This window comes from Megalops cyprinoides, chromosome 5 (assembly GCF_013368585.1).
Source record: "Megalops cyprinoides isolate fMegCyp1 chromosome 5, fMegCyp1.pri, whole genome shotgun sequence".
In the NCBI taxonomy this organism is placed as follows: Eukaryota; Metazoa; Chordata; class Actinopteri; order Elopiformes; family Megalopidae; genus Megalops; species Megalops cyprinoides.
The window spans coordinates 14,864,272-14,888,139 of record NC_050587.1 but is presented as its reverse complement, the minus strand read 5'-3'; the positions used below and the strand labels follow the sequence as shown (position 1 = coordinate 14,888,139).

General features: G+C 40.0%; 2 protein-coding genes across 2 annotated transcripts; one reads left to right on the top strand and one right to left on the bottom strand.

Moving 5' to 3' along the window:
- Nucleotides 1-2,005: 2,005 nt before the first annotated feature.
- Nucleotides 2,006-3,713, bottom strand: LOC118778506 (proteinase-activated receptor 3-like). The gene is made up of 2 exons (XM_036530054.1): nucleotides 3,502-3,713; nucleotides 2,006-3,078 (listed from the first exon to the last, which is right to left on the bottom strand). Exons 1-2 carry the CDS (start codon nucleotides 3,569-3,571, stop codon nucleotides 2,006-2,008), a joined length of 1,143 nt encoding a protein of 380 aa, XP_036385947.1. The 5' UTR covers nucleotides 3,572-3,713.
- Nucleotides 3,714-18,528: 14,815 nt separating this feature from the next.
- LOC118777691 (proteinase-activated receptor 1-like) lies at nucleotides 18,529-22,964 on the top strand. The gene is made up of 3 exons (XM_036528799.1): nucleotides 18,529-18,862; nucleotides 19,914-19,967; nucleotides 20,597-22,964. The coding sequence occupies exons 1-3, from the start codon at nucleotides 18,799-18,801 to the stop codon at nucleotides 21,748-21,750; spliced, it is 1,272 nt and encodes a 423-aa protein (XP_036384692.1). The 5' UTR covers nucleotides 18,529-18,798; the 3' UTR covers nucleotides 21,751-22,964.
- Nucleotides 22,965-23,868: the final 904 nt, after the last annotated feature.

The following is a 23,868-nucleotide window of genomic DNA, read 5'->3' as shown; positions in this document are numbered from 1 at the left end:
GGGAGGGGTTCAGTTTTTTGTTTCTCTTTTGTTTTGTTCAGTTTCAAAGTTATCTTTTGATTTAAGTGACTACATTTTAATTGGCACTTCAATTTGTACAGTGACAAAATCAGACCCAAGGAAGGTGTTTATAAAGATATTTATAAGTCCGCTTTGTGAAGACTTTTTGAAGACATCTAAGTGTCTGCTTAGATGATCCAAACAAAACAATTTCCCCTGGGATCATTTTCAAATACTTGGCTGGCTCTATCCACAAACATTCAAATTAAATTTAAAGTTTCAAATTAAACGTGCATATGTAGAATGCTATTTTAAAAAGAAGTGATAAACCATTTGATAATCAGTTTCTTTTTGTTTATGCTATTAAGTGGCACAGTGTTCTCAATTGGGTTCTGAAACCAAAATGTTCAAAGCCAAGTCTCTGATGTTCCAACACTTCATTCTCTGTGACTCATGTCACATTGCCAACAGGTTGATTCCTGTGGGACAACAGGGAGAGGCTCACTGTGAGCTGCAACAGAAATGTGTGTCTTTGCTGAGCACTGGCCCCTTCGTCGTTGTAGTGCAGCGGATGAGAGAAGCGTTTCCAGGAAATGTTGCTCGAGGGTTATTTTTGTTCCATATGGTAGTGCTCCACTTGTTTGGTTTTTTTTTGTTTGTTTGATTGCTTTTTCGTTTATTTTTGGGTTTGGACTGAATAGGAAATATGTGGGCGGGAACAGATAATGTTGCACCAAAACCCACATACACATGCAATGAAATGCAATGATTTGCATATCTTAATTACATTAATTGAGTTAAAAATATATTATATAAAATTTCTTAGATATATATATATATATTAACTCAATTAATGTAATTAAGATATGCAAATCATTGCATTTTGGTATATTGTAATATATTTCTGATTTTAATTAATTTATATTTTTATATATTTACATATTAATTGCATTTGAAAAATATTCTTGGGCTGAACATCTTCTCAGTCTATTGCAATATATTTAATTTGCATTATATTACATTTACATTTTTGTTGCTTAGCAGACTCTAACCAGACTGACGTACAAAATGAGTACATTTGATAATACATCTGCATTGTCGACATCAAGTAGACATTTCTATCCAGAGCAACATACAAGATGAGTACATATAACATTGCATTTACATTGTTGGCATCTAGTACACACTCCCATCCACAGCAACTCCAGTTGTCAAGCACAAAAAGCATTCATACAAAATATTACACAAACGGAAAACCACCATGCACCCATGAAGAAGAGCTACCAACACAATATACCAAACAGGAGTGTACCATTCCAACACAATACCAACACATACCCAGGGCCTCCCTGGGTTACTGTTAATGTAATTGTATGGTAATGTAAAAAACTGTAAAAAATAGATAGACATCCCTTGTCTTTGTACAACCAGGTCCTGGTATGACGAGGTTAAAAGGCAAGGTTCCAGCTCAGATGACGAGCAGATGAGCAGCCATTTAAGAGAGGGAAACAAAACCACTGACTAATTAGCAGTGAAATGCACCCTGGATTTTTCCATATGAGAAAGCTTGTAGGCAATTTAGAATTGGTTGGTAACGGAGTAAATGTATGTGAATAATATTGTATCAGACTGTTACAAAAGATTGGAATCTCATCCTTACCTGTTTCTGCTTGAAACATTTCAACACACCTGTCCTGTACTGTACGATATAATGACATTAAAATTCTTCAAGTCTGACTATTAAGTCACTTTAATTAGCTCAGAATATTTACAACAGTTGCATATAATACATAATTAACAATTATACAGATGACAATACTGACTTTGTTCAACACTGTGCAACAGATGAACCACTTCTAAGAATTCTTTTCTGAATGCATGCGTTATTCAGAAACCATGTGTATTCTTAAGAATGGAATTCTCACGATTGTTGAGAAACCTTTCATGTTATTCCCAGCAATTCCGTTTGCTTTCGGGTCTCAACAAACTTTTCACAGAGTCCGTTTTAAATAGAAATGCTGAGAGTTTTTCCTTTAAATGTTAAATAGTTCCGTTTTGACCCAGTGGACCTAGACATGAGGGAAAGCAGGAAAGGATCTAAACAGCTATGCAGGCTGCACAGACACACCGCCACATTGTAGAAAATGTAGAAGTGCTCCTCCCTGCTGGTATACAGGTTGATGTAATGGATGAAGCTGATCACGTTGCTGGGCGCGAAGCACACAGCAAACATGACGAACACCAGGGTGCTCGTCTTGATGTAGTACGCCCAGTCGTGGTGCGACTTGTTCAGCTGGTGGATTATAGACATGTAGGAAATGACGGTGACCAAGAATGGTAGGAAGAACCCGGCGAACGTCAGGCATAGCTTGTAGTAGGGCAGGAAGGAGTAGGACCGGTCGCTTAGCGGGAGGACGTCGTGGCAGGTGGTGATCCCTAGCTGCGGGAGGTGGTAGCTCTGACGGACGAGAAACTCCGGCACCATGCCGGCGAAGAACACGGCCCACACCGTCAGAACGCTCCATATGGCGCAAGAGCGCTTGGGTAGGCCCTTGTAAGTGAAGGGGTGGACGATGGCCAGGTAGCGCTTGACGCTGAGGCACGTGAGCGTGTGGACAGAGCAGTAGACGTTGCCGTAGAAGCAGGCCGTCACCACCTTGCAGAGGGCCTCGCCGAACACCCAGTCGTTGCCGTTGAGGTGGTAGAGCACCTTGGCGATCAGGGTGAGCAGGAAGAGGAGATCCGACACGGCCAGGCTGAAGTAGAGGATGGCGGCGGAGAAGGTCTTGGTTTGGGCGCCGAGCGTGCCCAGGATGGCGGCATTGGAGGGTATCCCTATTAGGATGGTGACCGCGTATGCCGCAGGGATGACACGAGTGCTCAGGACGCCCGTCAGATACTCGGCCGTGCTGTTCTCATGCAGGGCCAGCTGCGGAGACAGCGAGGGAGAGGACGAGGAAGAGGACGGGGATTCTGTGCTCCACTCGATCTCCGGAATGGAAATGATTTTCTGTCCCCGGAATGTTTTTGGAATTAAGGTCATGGTGTGGTTTCTTTTTGTTGTCTGGGATTTTTTTCCTGTTTGTGGTCGAGAAAAAGAACATACAGCTGACATTTAGTAATCTCCCGATGAAAGCATCTCTGACAAAACACTAAGGCCAAGATACAGTAAGCTGTCATAAAAAGTTTTAAGTTTTTATGTATACATCACAACTTTGCTAGGAATGTAAAAAAGTGTCCAGATTTCAGGTGTATTACATTTAATTCAGTTGGAAATGCCATGCCAAATATGCCATAGTGAAAACATTTGATCGGTCATTCTGAATAACTTTTAATCATCACTAATATATTATTTTGTAATCAGTTGTATATGTAAATCTCCATGAAAACATATGACAGTGGTTATATGAAGACATAACTGAGACTTAATTCCCATTTTCCAGTTAAATTCATTTTATTTCTGAGGAAACTGTCAGTTATCACATAGGAAAGTGCTCTTACCTTTGGCTTGGACCCATGCATCCAGTATCACAAGAGAAATCAGCAATATCAGCAGTAGTTTTCCCACCATTTTCTCTAATTTGTCTGTTCAGACTTATATACAGGTTTCCTGTTGACTCTCTCTTACTGACAGGGTACACTGTAGTCCAGAGGTCTTATGCTGTCCAGTCTCAGCTAGTTTACATCTCTCAGTAGAGCTGAGTTCACGTATGGCTTGTTGTGTCGTCCTATGCTGAGGTTCTTTCACTTCTGTAAGTTCAGAGGGCTGCTGTGTGTTTGAGCGTGACATAGCAAGACGTATCCTGTTTCACAGCTGTGTGCCGATGCCCGGAGGGGGCGGGGCGGCTGAATTCCTCTCCACTGCGTCAAGTTCCCTGGCGCTGAAGGGGCGGAGAATGCTGTGCGGTTTTGACCTGAGGCGTGTTTATTTTAACCGTAAAGCTTTCTGGTGTGTCGCCCCCGGCTTTCACACTCTGACCTCTGTTTGAATCGGGCCTTCATGTCCCACTTGGATTTTAACAGCGCAGGTTAGTTGTAAAACCAACCTGTTTGTGAAAGATATGGTGACGTGCTTCAATGGGGTGCACTACAGGTGACTTTTGAAATGGCGGGCAGGGTGTGGAAGCACTATCACTTTGTAAACATTGTGACTCCCACAGAAGGTGTGCTGTGCCCACAGGATTGGTGCCAAGATAGAGCTGTACAGGGCTCGGCAGTTTAACACATGTGAGGAGAAATGACCCTGCATGAGATGGGTACATCAGTCTAATTTTGAGATTCTTTAGGACAGGCTTCATTATTAAAGTATTTATTTGCTGAAGGAAGTGAAAGTGGTACTGTCTGTTTTAGTGTTGTGTTTATTTTATTTCTTTAACTTTTTACAGCAAAACGTCCACTGTACTGGTGTACACTACACTGTAGCTGGTGCTGCATTTTATTCTTTAAATTAGGTTTGTGTGGCGGATATAGTTCATTTGTATGTGGATATGAATTGGGGGAATCCCTGACAGACCTGCTGAGGCTGAGGAAGGAAATGTCTGGCTGGGGTAGATAAGATGAGCTAGCAGTGATAGGGGCCAGTTTTGTCTTGTCTTCCACAATGCCGGGGGAATGACATTGTACCTCTGGGGACCCTGTTTGTCTAAACATTTCCCGAGATTCATGTGTCTGAAGTCAAAGAAGCTGCTGAGACTAAACAAAATCTTTTAAATGCATTTAACAAAAATACTTGTTTGTTGGGTCTGATAGCATTCTCAGAAATGACGATTAAGACTTTTCATCATTCCTAACACGGCCTTACTTATCATGTAAGTTAGCTTTCTCTTAACAGGAACTTGTTAACTTGTAAATGTATTAGGCCTTGTAGATGAATGGGGCACTAACCTCCTTTAAAATCTCTAGGAAACACCATTTCTTTTTTCTGTTTTAATTCATGTTTGACATTGTTAGATTCAGCTGGAGGTCTGCAGGCAGTAGAATGTCATATGCACACCGCCTCTCTTCAAAAGTGTCCTCCTAAAGTTCTCCTATCACTGCATGTCAGGTGACCTTCCTAATTTTGAAAAACCTCTAAAGGTAAATACCATGTCTACACACTTTGTTCCTTTTTTTCCTGCTCCTGTGCTCCTGGAGTAGTTCGTGGAGACAATCATGAAACACTGAAATATCCAGACGAATTTTGGCCAGCTCTGACAGAGAGCGGCTGTTTTTGAGAGGACCCCTGTCTTTGAGCGAATGTTTGTTGTTACTCAGCAGGGAACGGCTCTGTGCTGTGGTCACAGCAGAACTGCACTTGTGACTCATTGGGTTCAGCTGTAGAAGTGGCAGCGTTCATCCCAGGTCTGTGAGAATATACACAAAATTGCTAACCTGATAAATGTTGAATGGTTATTTATACATCAAGAGAACTCCACAGGAGCCTGGCTTTGGATCATTAGCAATTTCTCCTGGTCAGTAGCTAAAAGCGAATTCATTTTCATGCAAGGCCAAGCCAAGCCGCATCATTTTAACATGTTGCTGTAATTTACATCATAAATATGAAGATGAATTATGTCCCTCATAAATGTTGCATTGTATGCCACTTGGCTTTCAAACTTCTATAGGCACTAACATGGCCTTTTCTTCATGAAATTAACCTCAGTAGAAACTGACTATTATTATAGTACAGGTATAGCTCCCACACAGACTCCTAGAAAACTCCTGTGACACACAGTGTAAGCTGGCCCACATGAATCTTGGGCATTAACCTGAAAGTATGATTTTGGAAACCCAGGCTGGTTTTTTCAATGATATTTTAAAAGTAGTAAAAAATCAATTTAATATCAAAACAGGATATTTTTTTATCTTTTGCTTGATTAATTTTAACTTAGTTTTTTCCAGAATAGCATTTTGATCAGGTATACCTATATGGCCCATAACCCCTTGATTGTAACCTTTGAAGAATTTTCTCACCCAGTTGTGATGTCAGTATTTCTGTGTCTGAGAGCAAACAAAATGTCCAGTGTATCTGATCTTTACTGAAAGCTGGTTTTCATTTCAGTGTGAATGGAAAGTCTGACTCACCACTGCTGAACAGTTAGATGCATCTGTTCTAAACATCTTCAGAAAAATGGACAGGAGTTATATCCATATATAGATCATTTACACTTTCTATATACTTAGAAATATCTGATTTTTGCTCTCCACATTTACAGCCATGTGAAAATATATTGTATCTTCATCAAAGGAAGGAAACTCAAACCCACATGTGTGCTTGCAAATGACTTAAGTACATCTGGACACAGTTTAATTATTGATACATGCATATGTACTGCTGTCAAACCGCAGAGTTTTTGCATTGACTAAAGACGTCAGATGCAGGAGCATACACACCCACAGGCTTCCTGGAAAGGAAGGACATGCTGACAGACAGACAGACTGAGGGTGCTTCAAAGCAATGACATTACAATGAGATCATTTTTGCAGAGGGCTCATTGTGTTTTACACCCAAGGAGATGGATGCTTGAGACCGTGACATGCAGTGCTATATGCACAGAAAATGCAAACTCAAAATCAACCTGCCCATGTGGCATGTTGTTTTTGTATTACACATACCATCTACTCGGACATGTTTCTGTGTGGGTGGGAAAGAGGCAGTACAGAAATTTCAGGGAATAAGTAATTAGTGACTATTAATCTAGAAGTATGTGTGAGTTCTTGAAATAGTAGGTTGCAAACAGAGCCCTTTCCTGCTAAGTTCTCATGGTTTATAGCCTCCATGGTTTACCAATGACATCGTAAATGCTATCCCCCTAGTTTAGTGATCCTTGAGTTATTGCCATGGAAAATGACTTACAGTTACAAGGGATTTACTCAGAATGATGAATGAGATTTGACTTTTACGACACCTACTGCATGTTTGACATGGATATTTGTACTACACATATGGCACACATTGTTGCACATCGTTATCCTGATTTACAAAAAAAAAAATGTTTATGCTGGCTGTCAGTTGAGGACATAAATGAATCAGTGACATGTTAAAGTTAATACTGGTCCAGATATGTAATATCTTCATGTGTGCACACACAGTGTGTGTCTATATGTGTTTTGTGAGTCAGTTGTACATTATGCTTTTAAAATGTATGACCATTTTCTGGTGGAATACTGTCATCATACCTGTGGAGAAATATGAAAGCTTTAATTAGCGCTTCCAGTTTGGGATTGGCATTGCTTGGTATGCCGGTATTCTTGAGTAATTTTTCATTGCACAGCTGTTATTATGGAGAATAGCAGATATTTTCCCCTGCCATCTGTGGCCTCCTTATCCACCAGCATTGCTTTGCCTGTGTTTCCTTTAGCTGTTTATTAATACCTAGCCCATATTGAATGACACTCCCAGTGTTTGGCTGCAGGCCAGTGCAGACCGGCAGGCAGACAGGCACTGAATACAGAGCATCAGACAGTCAGCATTGAAAGTCTGTTGAGTCTGTGAGCAGAGTTAGTTGTGATTGGATGTAGTCCAGAGCTCATTTCCCTTTCCTTTTTCCCTTATTTTGCACGTAAAATCTTGGTCAGCCGTAGGTAAATATCCTTTCATCGCTGAGCCAGTCAAAGGCCAGAAAGGAGCAACTTGGGAACCATCTGAGCACTCGTGTGTATTGTGAAGTAAGCACTGTGGTAGAAAAGACAAAATACACGGAGTACTCTTAGCATTCTCTATCCAAACAGAAAGAGCTGTGTACGGGGGCTTCAGATGTCATTGTGTTTCTGTGTCAATAATCCACTCAGACAGGTGACCACAGAACCCAGGCACTGACGTGGGAGGAAATGAGAATGTCTGTTCTGAGCAGGTGAGGCTGATGTCCCTTACCAGAAATATTTGCAGTACTGTGCCTTAACTGGACAGTGTCATCCACTGAAGGAATGACCCAGAATCTGACAGGACTGAACCCTGGGGCCAGATCGACATTGTTACTCTTTCAAAATTATAATAGTTTAACCAGCTAGGCATTGACTGCTTTGACCCACCATTCTGCTGGGGCTGGGTGAAGAAGGTATAACCCATATAATTTAGGTCAAGCAAATCTTTTTCAAAAGTGTTTTACCATGTTATGTCATTTCTCTTGCACAGAGCACTTTTTAAGCACCTTTTTACAACATGAAGAAAATGCACTGAAATGTCTCACCTTAATGATTGGGTGTGCACTGCAGATACTGTCTAAACATTTAGAAGGATACTCAGACTCCTTGAAGCAGACTTTGGGTCAGTCATGTTCCAATCAGTCAATTAATTGAAAATCAATTAATGAGTGTTAATACTTCCTTTTCAATGAGGATTTTTCAGTTGATCAAGTGAATTTCAATTCATTTCCTGAACTGACTGAATTGAACCTGAGGTTGCTATAATTTTATTTTTTAAAGCAGACACTCTTATCCAGAGCAACCTACATAGGTTATGTTTTTTTCACATTTTACCCATTCATATAGCTGGATGTTTACTGAAACATTGTACCTTGCCCAAGGATACCACAGATGTGTCCCAGCAGGGAATCAAACCAGCAACCATTCAGTTATGAGTACCGTTCTTTAACACTATGCTACACTGCTGGTAGTTCATGTAAGAAGTCTACACCATTCTTTTCAGTTTTTGTTTTTGCTGAATGAAATGTGAATTTGGAATCAACATTAAGTAACTGTCACTAATAGGAAATAGGAAAGGTTTGCCCGAGCCAAAATGCAACAAGCTGCAACGACCACCAGAGGTCGCTGTTGCCTTCCAAGTTTTGAGGTGGGAGGATTTCACTTGAAAGGCAACATAGGGTTGATTAATAAACAATATTAGTTTTTTTCTTCTCCACCGGGCTTCTGCGTGTTTCACTGAATATACTCTATGTTACATTCTTCACCTCAAACACCATATTTTGTGAGAAGGTTTGCATCATTGCTGTGGGGTTCATGAGAAATTCACTGCATTAGAGCTTCACAGAATCCGGAGTTGTTTGCAGTAGCTTTCTTATTTAAAAATGTTGTAAGCAGTCCGATCGTGTTTTTCCTCACAACTATTCCTGCCTGCTCTCTCCCTTTAAATATTTTATAAGCAAGGACACCTGAAGAACACATATGTTGATTTTGATTCATTCGTTTTTTATCGTTTTGATCATTTTCCCCTACATTTGTGATGTGTCATGCATCTGAGTTTTGAACACCATACCTTTTTGTCCAATGACTTGAGCTGCAGTTAGAACCTGTATTGATTACTGAAGCAGGCCAGTTGCAGTTCCAGTGTTATGGTTTTATGTGGGCAGACTGTTGGAACCCTGCTGCACAACTCTTCTATAAACCATGCCACCATGGCCCCAGACAGGCTTCAAATCAATCACAAAAAGGCAGGGGAACAGGTACATTGGGATCAGTGGCAAAACCTAGGGTCAATAACCTGCTGCAATGTACCACTGGCAACACACTCTTCAAGGGTGAGAATCCCAAGGTGATATTTGCAAACAGTCTATGTCCTCCCTGACATGCAGGTGAGAGAATAAACAACAATTCCTAGACTGACAAGTTTTTCAAGTGAGTTGCAGAGGTGGACACCCCGGCTTCAGAAAGTAAAAATCCTACCATGTATTTGTTCATTCGCTAGACAAGGTGATTTCACTAATTAGTTCCTCCACCTGGCTGAAGAGTTGTGCTAATTAAATTCAGCTGGTGTAGTGCATGGGTGGAACAAACACGTGGCAGGACTTTTCCCTTTTTGAAGCCGGGGTGTCCACCTCTGGTGAGTTGGTAGTGAAATGAACCCTGCTCAGAAGTAGTAATATAAAACAAATTTGTCTAATTCTGTTTACCAAGGCGAAATCTCAGTCAGTACTTTTCTCTTGATCTAAATATATCAATAGCGTCTACAAATACGTCAGGGCCTTTCGGTATTGTCTCGAATAACAACAAACCACCAACACAGTCCGAAAGGATGTTTATACAATATTTTAGGGTTTTGTTTTTTTTTGTTTTTTTTTTTTTAGTTTTCAACACAGGCTGTCCCACAAGACTCGTGGTTTGTTCAGTACTGGGAAAAATGTGGAGTTTGAGGACCTTCACCTCTTCCTTCAAAGGAAGAGTGATGCCGTAACTGTTCTAAATGTCCCCTGCGACAGGAAGAAACGCAGGCAGCTGTTAGTTTAGACTCGCTGCAGGGGCTTGAGAGTGGTGTGAAATTTACTGTGCGTCACGGTCTCACCCCGTGCTGTGCACTTCACCAGCAGATGTAGCTACTGCACTCATTTAAGAGAGAATTCTGCACGGCCATACAAGGCAGAAAGATTCAGCTGTTCCACTGATCTCACGGTACTCCTGAATGCTCATCTACCTGTTTGATGGTCATGAGATGCCAACAGGCTCATGGAAAAGTAATGTAAAAGTAAATGAAGATCAGCTAAAGGGTTTTAGCTATGTCCTCTTAAACATTGTTGCAGCTGCTCACAATGATGTCCCCTGATTTAAAATCCCCATATTCAGTTAACCACAATGTAACTAATGAGGGCTGCACCCCCATATGCCGAGAAAATAATTTTCATCAGTTTTCTCTTTTCTTTTTTTTTTTTGAAAATCCCATACAATTGTAGGAAATTCCCCTTTTTGTTACCCTTTGTTGTCTTGCCTAACTACAGTGTCCCAGAGTGGAATTACTCATCCAGAAAACTTTTATGAATAACAAGAAAAAAAAACTCCTTAACCAGGCTTCCTGGTTAAACAAGCTAAAATTACCATGACCATTACCATGACCACACAGCTAGGATCGATAAGACTGCTCTCGATCAGGCTCTTAAGCAGGTCTCAAATGTGCTCAAACAATTATATGAGACATTCTCTGTATAAAAAAAAGGTATCACGAGAGATCTCATCAATAATGGAGACAAGCTGGTGAATATGTTTCAAAAGTAAGTACTTGAGACATTGGACATGTACATTGCATTCACATTTGGTCATTTGCCAGATGATTTTATCCAGAGCAACTGAAAAAATACAAGGAGGTTAAGATAAGAGCAGATATGATACCGAAGCATCAGCATCTGTTTCTATAAGTCAGGGGAAAGAGCAGTGAACTCTAATGACTCTAACATGTGCGTGAGGTGAGCATACCAAAACAACATCTCCCTTCCAATTATCAGGAACCTTGAGCTGGCAAAAGGAGACAACGGTAATATGAAGAAATTTATTCTGAAGCGAGCCGCAGACATCTATTTCTCACACTACCACTTCCCCTGTAGTATCAGTGCAGTGGTTTAGAAGCCATGGTTGAGGAACCTTTCAACAGACTGCTCTTCAAGTAACACTGATGGGCCTCTGAATATGCCTTCATTTTAATCCTTAGCTTCTGTTTTCTGTTTGGCATCAGAATTATGTCATGTATTGTTCAAGTAAGTGTAGGGGCTATTTTCTAAATCATAGTTACTGAACAGTTAGTTTAGTGGAAGAGACGATCTGTGAAATAAAATCCTGTGACAAATGGATTTTCTCTCTCTCTCTCTCTCTCTCTCTCTCTCTCTCTCTCTCTCTCTCTCTCTCTCTCTCCCCCTCCCTATATATATAGCTGCTTTGTACCTTTAACACAGTCTGTAAGCAATGCAGCTAATGACTGATTAATTTGCAGTTAGTGACTCACATCTGTTCTTAAGCCCACGTCCAAACATATTGTAGCATTTGCGGTTAGAGTATTGCTAGCATCTGGAATGACTGAACAAGACTCCAACTGCAATTAGTCTTTTTTCATTGCTTACCTGCTACAGCCTAACTGAGGTATTGAGAGGGGACCAAAACAACAAACAGGCTAACTGAACAGATATCAGTAGCTAGCTAAATGTTTATGAATGCTTTTATGTTTACAGCTTTCACATCCGCTACAGGTGGAGAGGTCTCCTCTGAAGCAACACATCTACCTTAAAGAGGCAGACCGCTATGTGCCTAAACCAGCTGAATCTAAGCCATCACAGATATTTCCAAAATATTTACATAAATATTACCCATTACTGCTCTCAGACTTATACCTCTGTGGTTTTTGGTGACTTCCTTCTGTAAACAGAAAGTGTCAGGTTTATCTGATTTGAGAAGAGAGATTGAGAAAACATCAGTGTGCCAGAGACATCACTGTAGGCCATTTCAGTGTTGTGAGACTGTGGATGAAAACAATTTTGTGCACATGGAAAATCATATGTTACCACAGGGAAAAATAAAATGCTGTACAAAGCAACATGAGAATACTAAACACTACATAATGAGTGTATACCTGGGACTGGTATACTAAAAAATATGTCACAATGAAAATGTTGGCTGTTCTTATTGCTTTTAACATTCACTTATACATAAAACACATCTCCTCAGTGCAATTAATGCTATCAGGTGAGCACTCTAATACTGTAACAACTTTGACAATTCCATTACAGTCTAGTGAGAATGTAGGCAGTCATTACACAGAGCCAGGCTGTACATGGAGTCTGATGAGATATTTTGTGTTGTAAGATTAATTTCCTTGGATGGCGAGTTACGTCTCAGTGAGTTGAATACAGAGTAAAGCCGAGGGAGGACACACGAGGAACTGCCTCCAGAGCATACACCTTTCAGAGATTACACAGTTTCCCACAGAACGCGTTTGTGCCAGAGTCCATGGACAACACACTGGCCACATGGCAAAGCTATCAAGAATCTTTACAGGCTAGAGTCCACCAACAACACTCTGACCACATGGCACATGGTACACAGGACATATGGAATTTTCAGACTCTACCATGTGGAATTTAGTCAAAGTTGGGACAATTCTGTAATGGTCAGTTATATTCCCACTGTTTTTTCTTCCTGAGGTAAAAAAAAAAAAATCCTATCTAATGCATTTTTTGCTATGCTTGCATTGTTTAAAATAGTTTTTTTTTTTCAGGATCAATAACACAATGCCTTGTTTTAATCTGGGTTTATTTTCATCTTGTGCACCCTGCCTTGTTGCATGGTACTATATACACTTTTAAAACATGAGTTACAAACTCTGGGCCACATTTGTAGACAAAACAATCAGAAGGATGTTCGGAGGGAAAGGTCAGTGTACTTTCCCAAGATACAATCTTATCAAGAGAGGCATGGAAACAGAAATCTGAGAACACTGCAAACCGTTCAGAGTCCTTACAACATCAAGAAATCAAAAGATCTAAATCACCAGCAAGCATCCTGCCTCTTCTCACGGTGAAGATTCCAACTGGGAACTGGGAAACAATCTCATTAGACTCCTACTAGTGTGGGGGAGGGAGCCTGGCTCCATTAACTCCTTGGCTCAGGAAGACAGACTGCGAACATACTGGAATCATTACAAGATATGCCTCCATAATTGCCTACACCTCTTCCCACCTCAGAATTTGTGGTAAATTCTCAACATTGCACACCCAGGCCTTCCCTTGCAGTTCTGAGGTCATTTCTGAGTCACATCCACTCTGCTTGGTGTCCTCTTTGCCACCCTGCTGTCTGCGCATTTCTTTGTCCCTTGTGCACTCTGATTTCAGTTGCGTCACTTTGCGAGAGAAGTAATCAGTCAGCAGTTTCGCAGACCATCCCAAGGATCCACGACAAAATCTCGTGCCTGAGCGCTTTTTAAACAACACTGATCAAATACATGTGTAATTTTCTCAGGGCCACCAAGTGCAAAGAAAGATGCCCGAGATACTGATTGAGGGCCTGGTGTGACATTGGAGTGCTTACTGAGTTACAGATCACATCACCTCTTCAGAGTACAATAGATGATTGGCTTGATTGTACAGGATGCTTCTCCAGTTCCTTGTGCCCGTGCTAGTAATCCAGCAGTAATCTGTGTCCTGCAGCCATTGGACAGTAAAAGCCGGAGTATGGGCAGTGGCCGCTGGAGCAGATGAAGTCTGACCTGCAGTGATCTGATCTGTAATAGTCTTACATGACTTGCAATGGCATGACCTGTAATGGTCCTGTCTGACCTGCAGTGATATGATCTGTAGTAGTCCTACATGACTTGCAATGACATGACCTATAATGGCCCATCCTCCCAGGCAGAAAAGGAGAAGGGAAAAAGCAACCACATCAAACATTGCATAAGTACTCTACAAGGGTCACATGATGAAGATGGGAATTCGGAAGGAATACTGGCCAACCAGCTAAGGCATGGAGATGAAAAAATCAATGGACAGTGATATTGTTTTGAAAGGGGTAAGCTGGAATCTGAGTTATTGGTCAATGGTTAATATGGTGAAAATCTATAAAAATAGTTTTCAGAAAAAAGAATGAAATTCTAATTACAGACCTCTAAGGTTTAAATTCAGTTAGGGTGCACTTAGTGATCAGATTCCAATCTATCCATTATATTAATGCAGCCAAAATGTCCTAGATGTCTTTGATGAAAGCACCAGTATACTTGAGTCACCATATTACAGTCACAATGAGTCACTCAAAACTAGTCAATTGGAACTACAGAGAAATGTAAAATAGCCTAAAGGTGTTTGGCATTTTTGGCACCCACAAGGCAACTAATCAAGGGAAATGTGTCTGCTTTTACACTGACACATAATGTCCAACTAATTCCAGTTTTCTCCAGTCTGTTGTAAGAAGACTCTAACTGTATTAGCACAGCTAAACTAAGCTGCCTTTTCATCAGGTAGAGAAAGGAAGGCCACACTACATGAAAGAAGCAAGACTATGAGTTTATTTAATACTCATGTTTACAGTTTCATTTTAGTTATCGGTACACATAAGACTTTTCCCTCCTTTGAAATCAAACCTTTGTGTTTAATAAATGTAACAATCCCTTATTCAAAGCGTTTGCCTAGTGGATCTCACTATTTATGTACAATGGGAAATATACTGGCATCCTTCCAGTCAGTTCATAATTACTCCCTGGGTTGTTCAGAAACAATTTCTGTGTCTGAGACATCAACAAGTAATGTCACATTTTTAATCAGATTTGCATCATTTACTTAATATGTTGAATAAACTATATTAAAAAGCAATATATATTATAAAACATTTCAATTCTATAAAATAAATATAGCTGCAAGCAGCGATACAGGGGCCAAGCACAATGAGGGCCTGTTTTGCAATAAGGCAGACACTGAAACCATTAAGTGTGCTGAACTTGCCATGACTGAGGGAATCAGAAGAAGAAAGAATTATGATTTTAGGCCATGCAATTCAAAAGATATGTTAAAATATAAGTATAATTCAAATTATATGCAATATGTTTTATAGCGCCACCTAGTGGTCAAACGTCACTAAAATGCTTGGACACCCTCAGGGCATAGTCGCAAACAGAGGCACCCAATTTGGTGTCAGTACACAAAAGCACTGCTTAGATATGGCCTCGCTACCTGTTTGGCGTCCTCGCTGTTGACTTTGTTAGCACATTACTACCGAGTACTTTCCATAAACAAAAAATCATGGATAACTTTTGTGTGGCATGCTCTCAAAATGCTCTGACCCAATTTTCGTGAAGATTGGAGAAAATTTGTGGGAGGAGTAGCGAAAAGACTGTTTTCATTAAAATTCAAAATGGCGGACAACCAAATATGGTGGAAACTAAAATTTTACATCTGTTCAACTTGACATGACCCAAGAAATCAAAAGAAAGAAGAATCATAATTCTAAGCTAAAGACATCAAATGTCATGAGCAGGAATTCAATTGTTTTGGTTATAGCACCACCTAGGGGTGAAATGACACAAAACTTCTTGGACACTCTCAGGACTGTGTAGGAAGTCCATATACCAAGTTTGGTGCGAAGACTCAAAAGCATTGCCGAGATATGACCTCACTTCCTGTTTGGTGTCTTTGCTGTCAAACTCATTTGCATGTTACGGGCGAACGGTTTGGAATATCTAAAATATTTGGAAAACTTTTGTGAGGCATGGTCTGAGGATGATATGTACCAAATTTGGTAAAGATTGGACAAAATTTGTAAAAATTCAAAATGGCGGGAAATCTAATATGGCAGACTTTGACGGCAGTGGGTGCGTCGGACTCGGCTTGACCTAAGGAATCTAAGAAAAAAAGAATTTTGAATTTTGAAATTCCAACAGGATCAGGAGTTATTGCCAAAAATGTCAGCTGAACTTTGACCTAAGGGTGGCGCTAGAGGGCCTGATTGACTGACCCTTAAATTGGTGAGTGGACAGCTGGGACTGTCCTCTGTGAGTGTGCCAAATTTCATAAAAAGCATACGAACGGATCTATGGGCTGCCATAGATTCCCATGGCAGGTGTATAATAAAACTAACAGATGTATAAGAAAACTAACAATTACAGTGTGTGCAGAATTATTAGGTACATTGATCTTTTAATAAAAAAATAGTTTTAATGGATTTAAATCTGGTGAGTTTGGTGGTCAACACCTGAGGCGGTCATCTTTAATACCTCTCTGAGCTAGCCAGGTGGTTGTGTAGCGGGAGGCATGAGAAGGAGCATTGTCCTGCATGAAAACCATTTCTTTCTTGACAGCTGCAGGTTTCCGGTTGTACCATTGTTTGAACAGAGTGCTCTTAAGAAATTGGCAGTTGTTCTCAGAGTTTTTACACCCTGCTCTACTCTAAAAGGGCCAACAACCTCATTGTTGATTATTCCTGCCCATACCATAATTCCTCCATCACCGTGCTGCCTTCGAAATCTGGTCGGAGCTTCCTGTCCATGAGCTGTCCAGCCTCGAGCCCATCCATCAGGACCATCTAAAGTCACCCTCATCTCATCCGTCCATAATACTTTGGCAAAATCCATCTTCATGTACTTCTTTGCCCATTCAAGACGTTTTTCTTTATGTTTCTTTCTCAGAGGAGGCCGGGTTTGTGCCTTTTTCACCTCACAAACTTCATGAAGTACACTACATTTAGTACTATGAGGTACATTTGGCAAGCCACAGCTTGTGAATATGGCTGAACTGGTTTGTAGAGGGTTTTTCTTTACCTCTCTCTTTATTCTTCATAGATCCCTCTGATTCAGCTTTCTTCTTTTCTTCGCCACTCTCCTCTTCCGCCCTTCTTGAGAATTGTTCACAAAACGCCTCACAATTCTCCAGTTTCTATTCAAAACTTTTGCAACTTCTCTTATGTTTGATCCCTCAGCTAGCAATTTCACTATTTTATTCTTTTCATCAGGTGTTAAGTCTTTTTTCTGCCCCATCCCGGTACCTACTTGAAAAGTACCTAATAATTCTGCACAGGCAATGGAGGTAACTTCTTACTTACTTCACCTTCTGGTTGTCTGACAAAGAGGACTTGCACCCTATATGTTCACAGTCACAGCTGTGAACAATTTAGATGATCGAACAGGTTTGAGTGAGCAATTAAAGCACGGTTAAACCTCCCAAAACACGTGTACCTAATAATTCTGCACACACTGTACAATAGGGTTCCAGCACCTTCAGTGCTTGGCCCCTAATTATGATCTATTGAATTAGTTAATGAGTGTAATCAAATATTAATGTAGAAATTATCAGTACAAATTTCAGCTAGAGTCAAAAGTCAAATGGGACTTTTAAAAATAGTCTGTATTCAATCCATATAATTTTATAATATATATTTTATATATCTGGCATATATTTTGTAATATATTTTAATTTTGATATTAATAACAATAGCAACAGTAATAATAATATAATTATACAATATTAATTGCAGACATGAACAATTAGTTGCATGAATAATACTTGAACACCAGCAAATAGCAAATCCAAGAACTATGCCCACTTGCCCACTATAAATGCTGTTATTTAGCTACCATTGTTATATTGATAACCAATTAATCCATCTTCTCAGCTTCAGCTCTGTTGATCAAATCATTTTAACGACTGTAATGATGCAGCTGATGACACGCTCATGTGCCATTTTATGTACTTCAGTTTGAGAAATAATAGTTTCCTTATTCTGCTGATCAGATACTAATAGTGGGGACTTACTATTTCTGTGCTGTTGCTTCTGACCATAAAGCTAAATAAAGTTTCATGTTTATAAGGAAAACTAAAAAAAAAAAAAAACTTTTATCTTGGCTTCTTTTTTCCAGTTTGTAGAATGCATTCCAAAGGAAGTCAGTATTGCCAAAAAAAAAAAAAAGTTTTTTTCACTCAGTTTATTGTAGTGAACAGAATGCTTTCATCTCCACAGCGTGGATGCCTTCCCCCATAGTGAAGGATGTACACCCAACTTTCTTCTGTGAATAAGGCAACAAGGCAATTGGGAAGAGATGAAGAAAAGAGGCAAAAGCATGGGCTCTGTGGGTTTAGTGCACACTCTTTCACATTGCCGCACCTGTGCTTACCTGCCCATTTTAATTTCATAAAGGCTGATTTTTCACTTTTTAGCCTCTTTGGGGAGTTACAAAGGATACTGTGCTTCAGGGGGGTCTCACTGTACAGTGTTGTCATATTATCCTGCTTCGACATTTTCAGAAGGTGTATATAGCGAAACTATGGAAAAATTAACTTCAGTATTATGTAAGTTCTGAACAGTTCAGAACAATGTGTTCTATATAGGCGTTATGGATCAAAAGTCTGTAACAAAGAGAGATTTTCCTGAATGGTGCCCGACGTAGTTAAGGGTAAAACTTCGTAAACTAAAATTAGGCTGCTGACATCATTGGAATGATGTGCTTGAACTGCTGTTCAACACCCAAAAACAGGAGCGCTAACTGGACTGTAGCCACAGTACATTGCTGATACTGTAGCTGGCAAGTTCGGGTTTTTGAATTGACACTTACGCATTGTCACGCCATCTTTTTTCTTCTCCTTGAATAACACGTCTTGCTCAAAATCGGCGTTTATAGTGAAAACCTCAATAATGATTTTCAAAGTTATCATCCTTGTGGTGTTGATTGCCGTTCACAGCGCTGTCGCAGGAAATGGTATGTTATTACCCCTTAACATTCTTGTTTACTTTTTTTGAAAATATGTGTGTCGGAATGTTGTGTATTTTCCCAGTTTGCTGACTGCAGTGTTCTGTTCATTTTATATTGTTTGTACTGTGTCGACTAATCACGACATGACGAATTTAACAGGGCGTTATATAAGGTGTCTGTCTCAAAAGTCAAAGCGATGCGGTAATTTGGCTTTAATTTTTGGGATGAAAAACAATTATTATGTATTACAAATCTGTTTGATAAAATGTACATCACATTATAAAGGTCAGTGTAATTAGGATGAACTTTTACATGGATATGGGAAAATACTTACAGTAGGCTACCTAAGCCCGTTGGAGAGCTGGATCTTGCGAAGCGAAAGCGAATATAAGACTACAAGTGAATTTCGGAATTCGAACAGTGAAAACGTTAACCATATTTTGGGAAGTTTTATTATTCAGTCACTTTCGAAAAATGCCTCCACATAGATTTATCAAAACGTCACACAACTATGTGGTGTTTATCGAGCTTGGTGGCGCTATAAGCAGTCAAGTGAAATTCTAATTGCCAAACAATATCGTTTTAAAAATCAATAGGCTAGTATATGGCAGAGGTCTCAAGCTTGCTACATATGTTTCCACACAGAACCATTATGAATCAGGACTTAGAAGGTCCTTGTTGTTGAATTCTCAGCCTTTTTTGGTAAAACATAGGCTGGTGTCGGATTTGCACAAATATATTCTTTAAACTCGTGAGATTTGGTGCACATTTATTGTACCTCACATGGAAACATTTCTCTGTTTATGGTTTTCTATGTGCAGAAACATAGATACTAAACATATTTGAATATGACCCATTTTGCCAATTCCCAATGATGTGTGTTGTGCTCAAAATACATCTTCTCCTGAACAGTTGGTTGAAATGGCCTGGACAATAGCTCCACAATGCTAGCTAATCATGTCATCTCTTAAAATACCCTCCTACCTTTACACAGGACTCACACAATCTATTGCTTTCAGGCTTGCTACATAATGCCACTTCTGTATATCTTTTACAGGTACATCAACAGACCAAAGATTCAGACCTCCCCAGGCAAAAAATAGTACAAATGGTACAGTGTTTTCATATCATAATTTTTTTTTCAATTGCTGGTAATATTTTAAAGAAAGCAAAGAAGGTACAATGCCTGTCAACATAGCAGAAGGCATCAGGAGTGGATATCAACATGGCCTTTCAGTCCAGGGCATGATTACATACTTGCAGTGTTAGGTCCCAAACTTGGATATTAAGTCACCACCCAGCAAACCTGCGTTCTTGCCTCAAATATAAAGTTTATTCACCAATACAGCATAGGGAAGAATGTCTAAGGTACAAGCCAAGCAAGTCTTTCAGAATGGTAGTTACAAAGCACAATATATGCAGCAATGTAAGCAAGCCCACACCCCTCAATGGCCTACATGACAGCCTTATCTGAATTATTATTGATGCCTGGAGATACCGTGAAGCTGCACTGGCCATCTCCATAGGATGAGCATCAACTCCTTCAACTGAGGTCTTAGAATACTGTGTCAAGCTTACTTGGAATTATATGTATCACTGAGCATGTGTAGAAAAAATGGTTGTTCTCTTGAGTACCAGAAATATTTTGGCATGAGGTTAAATAAGAAAACAGAATTGTGGCTTTGCCCAAGCATTATGGGGTATACATGAAGAAATAACACATTGTGCCTTTCATTTCAGGGATTTCTCCTAAGAGTTTTGCAGGGTTCCTTGTGGAAACAACTGATGAACCCATTGACTTCTCAGATGACTTCCATGATGGTGAGAGACATAAAGCCAAGAAGCCTTTCAACAAGACGCAGTTCAGCATCTCTGAGCAGACCAAGAAGTTCCTTACTAGCTCTGTGATGACTGTCTTCATCCCCACAATCTACACCTTGGTGTTCATCATCAGTGTCCCTCTCAACGGCATCGCCATCATGATGTTTGTACTCAGAATCCAACCCAAAAAACCATCTGCGATCTATATGTTCAATCTGGCTGTGGCCGACCTGCTTTTCGTACTGCTGCTCCCCTTCAAGATGTCCTACCACTTCAACAGCAATAACTGGGTGTATGGGCCAGTCATGTGCCGTGTGGTCACCTCTTCCTTCTACTGCAACATGTACTGCTCCATCCTGCTTATGATGTGCATTAGTGTGGACCGCTTCCTGGCCGTGGTTTATCCCATCGACTCGCTGAAATGGCGAAACCAGCAGAAAGCTCTGGTAGTATGCAGTGTCACATGGCTGCTGGCGGTCGCCGGGGTGATGCCCATCCTCCTGTCCGAGCAGGTCGCCTACATCCGGGATCTGGACATCACCACCTGCCATGACGTGTTGGACATTAACAAGCTGCAGGGCTACTACCTCTACTTTTTCCCCATCTTCTCCTGCCTGTTCTTCTTCCTCCCCCTCATCATCACCACCTTCTGCTATGTGCGCATCATTAAGGCCCTCAGGAACAGTAAAAAGTTTAAAGTAAAAAACTCCAAGAAGACCCGGGCCGTGTTCATGGCCATCGTCGTACTGGCCGTCTTCATCACCTGCTTCGCCCCAACCAATGTCATACTGCTGGTCCACTACCTGCAGTTCACCCACAGCCACGGTGACACTTCCTATGCTGCCTACCTGATTTCTGTGTGCATGGGCAGTGTGAGCTGCTGCCTGGACCCACTCATCTACTACTTGGGCTCATGTCAGTACCGGAAGCAGGTGGCCACTGTTCTCCATTGCCAAGCCTCAAGGGAGTTCCAGAGCACGCAATGTGAAAACAGCAGGATCACGAAGCTGGACACCTTCCAGGGCAACATGACCAGCCAGTACAATAAGCTGATGGCTGAACACAATGGGTGACTCATACGGATGCATATGCCACATGAAATTTACATGTTAAGCTGATCAGTCTAGTATTAACAGCACAATATTTGCCGTTTTTCTAGCTATTACTATGTACAGCCATGTTTGTGCAGTGTTCATTTTGGCAGCTTTTTTAGATTTAGTTTTTTTGACTAAAGCACATATTAGTCTTAGTCACATTTTATTCTTTCCACCCTTATTTTTAGTTTTAACTGACAAAAACTCTACCCATTTTTGTGTAGTTTTAGTCACATTTTTGCATTTTATCTTTTGATTTTCATTACATTAATACAGACATTATCCTTTCATAGAGCACCCTCAAATGCCCTATATTCCATTCATGTCTTTAATTGCTAAGATAACAAAACAGCAAATAATGCTATTGTCAGATTTTATGTAGGACCGCCAGCTGTATATCTGACATATTTTGTCACCTCCAACAATCCTGTTTACACTAACAAAGGTCTTGCTTATTACTTTACAAGTTGAATCAGCTGTGCTGGTACTTGAATACACCTAACATATGGAACACAGGGGAAAACAGGACATACAATCAGTATTGTAATTTAGAAGGTTACATACAATTCAGCTCCAAAGTACAAAGTACAGTACATCAGTTCAAACTCCACCTTGAGGGCAGGTACTAACTAGCTGATATTATATTGCTTTCATGACAAGAGAATGTATTGTACCTAGCCTCTGAAGCTAACTGATGAATTCACCTCCAAAATGAATATATTTAGCAACAGTAGGCTAGACTGAATGCAAGGAGGTAAAACCAGGGAGGAAAGCATGTAATGTCAGTAGTTCGCTAGCCAACTATAAAAACACTGTCTTCGTAAATCCGTTGCTGCGCGTTTCCCTCCGGTTTATATTATATTATATTATATTATAACAATCATCTTGCACTTTCCATACCTCCTCCATAACCATATCAATATTAGGTACGCTTGGATTGCATACAAATATTAACGTAAGATAACGGTATTCTATGCTCACATTCTATGAACAGTACTAGGAAAAAGCGTTCATACTTTTTGAATGGCGTGCTGCGTGCATGCGTATGATTGTATTGAACATATGCAGAAGCTTCATGGTTAAGTGAATGTCTGTTAGTCCATCAATGATATTTTCGAAAAGACGTTTATAGTTATCGTTTTTCCAAAGTCGTTTTTCTAACTTTCATCTAGTTATCGTTACGTTTTCGTCATGGGGAAAAAAGTGGTTGACGAATAGTTTTACTCAGTTTTCGTTTTTAACAAAATTAACACTGCTTTGTGCGATAAATGTTTTTACTCTGTATTTGATTCCTTATTATTATTATTATTATTATTATTATTCATCCAAACATATTGATTAATATGCGTCTTTATACTTGCATTTTAATTTGAATTACCAGTATTAGTTGTTTTCTTTTTTTCATATGTTGATATTCTTCTACAATTTATCGTTAGGTCTGGTTACCTTGTAGGAAGGATATCGGTAATCTGGTGGTAAAAGCAGTATTAATGATGTGCATATGAAGTGTGCACATTTTAGTCATATAAGAGCGTGATACTAGATAGAAAAAGCAGCAAACTAGAAAGACATAGAATATGTGGTCAAAAACATGATCACATTTTCCGTTACTTCTTCAAGGTTACTACTCTTACAGATTCTCATTATAACAGAATAAATATAGTCTGATGTCTATGAATCAGCTTCCATTAGTTTCTGTCCTAGCTATCTGGTTTTGATTTCATGGTATTCACCCTTGTGGTATTTACAACTGGTTTACACTGTTGCTTCCAGAAGTGCTTTTTCCACATGTCAGTGTACACATTTCAGCAACTACCTTTCAGTGTTATCCCCTGTAAAGCTATTTGCACTTTTCTTTGTTTGTTGTAACTCTGAGTTGATATCTGTGGATACATTCGTATTAAAATGATCTGCAAATCAAGACTTCATTGAAGTGTACATTAAATGCACTGCTAAAATAATCCTCTCCAATGTTTGATCATTAACCTATTTTTCTGTTATGGCTGTATCCAGGGTTTGAATTACTTGAACAACAGTTTGGGGGGGGGTGTCGAAACATTTATATATCCTTCTTACCTGTAATTGTAAATATTACAA

Bases quoted from the DNA above. Each gene is read 5' to 3' on its own strand.
- LOC118778506 (XM_036530054.1), bottom strand. From the start codon at position 3,571: ATGGTGGGAAAACTACTGCTGATATTGCTGATTTCTCTTGTGATACTG. The intron at 3,079-3,501 runs GTAAGAGCACTT...GACCACAAACAG, and splicing joins TGCATGGGTCCAAGCCAAAG to GAAAAAAATCCCAGACAACA.
- LOC118777691 (XM_036528799.1), top strand. From the start codon at position 18,799: ATGATTTTCAAAGTTATCATCCTTGTGGTGTTGATTGCCGTTCACAGC. The intron at 18,863-19,913 runs GTATGTTATTAC...TATCTTTTACAG, and splicing joins CAGCGCTGTCGCAGGAAATG to GTACATCAACAGACCAAAGA. The intron at 19,968-20,596 runs GTACAGTGTTTT...CTTTCATTTCAG, and splicing joins GGCAAAAAATAGTACAAATG to GGATTTCTCCTAAGAGTTTT.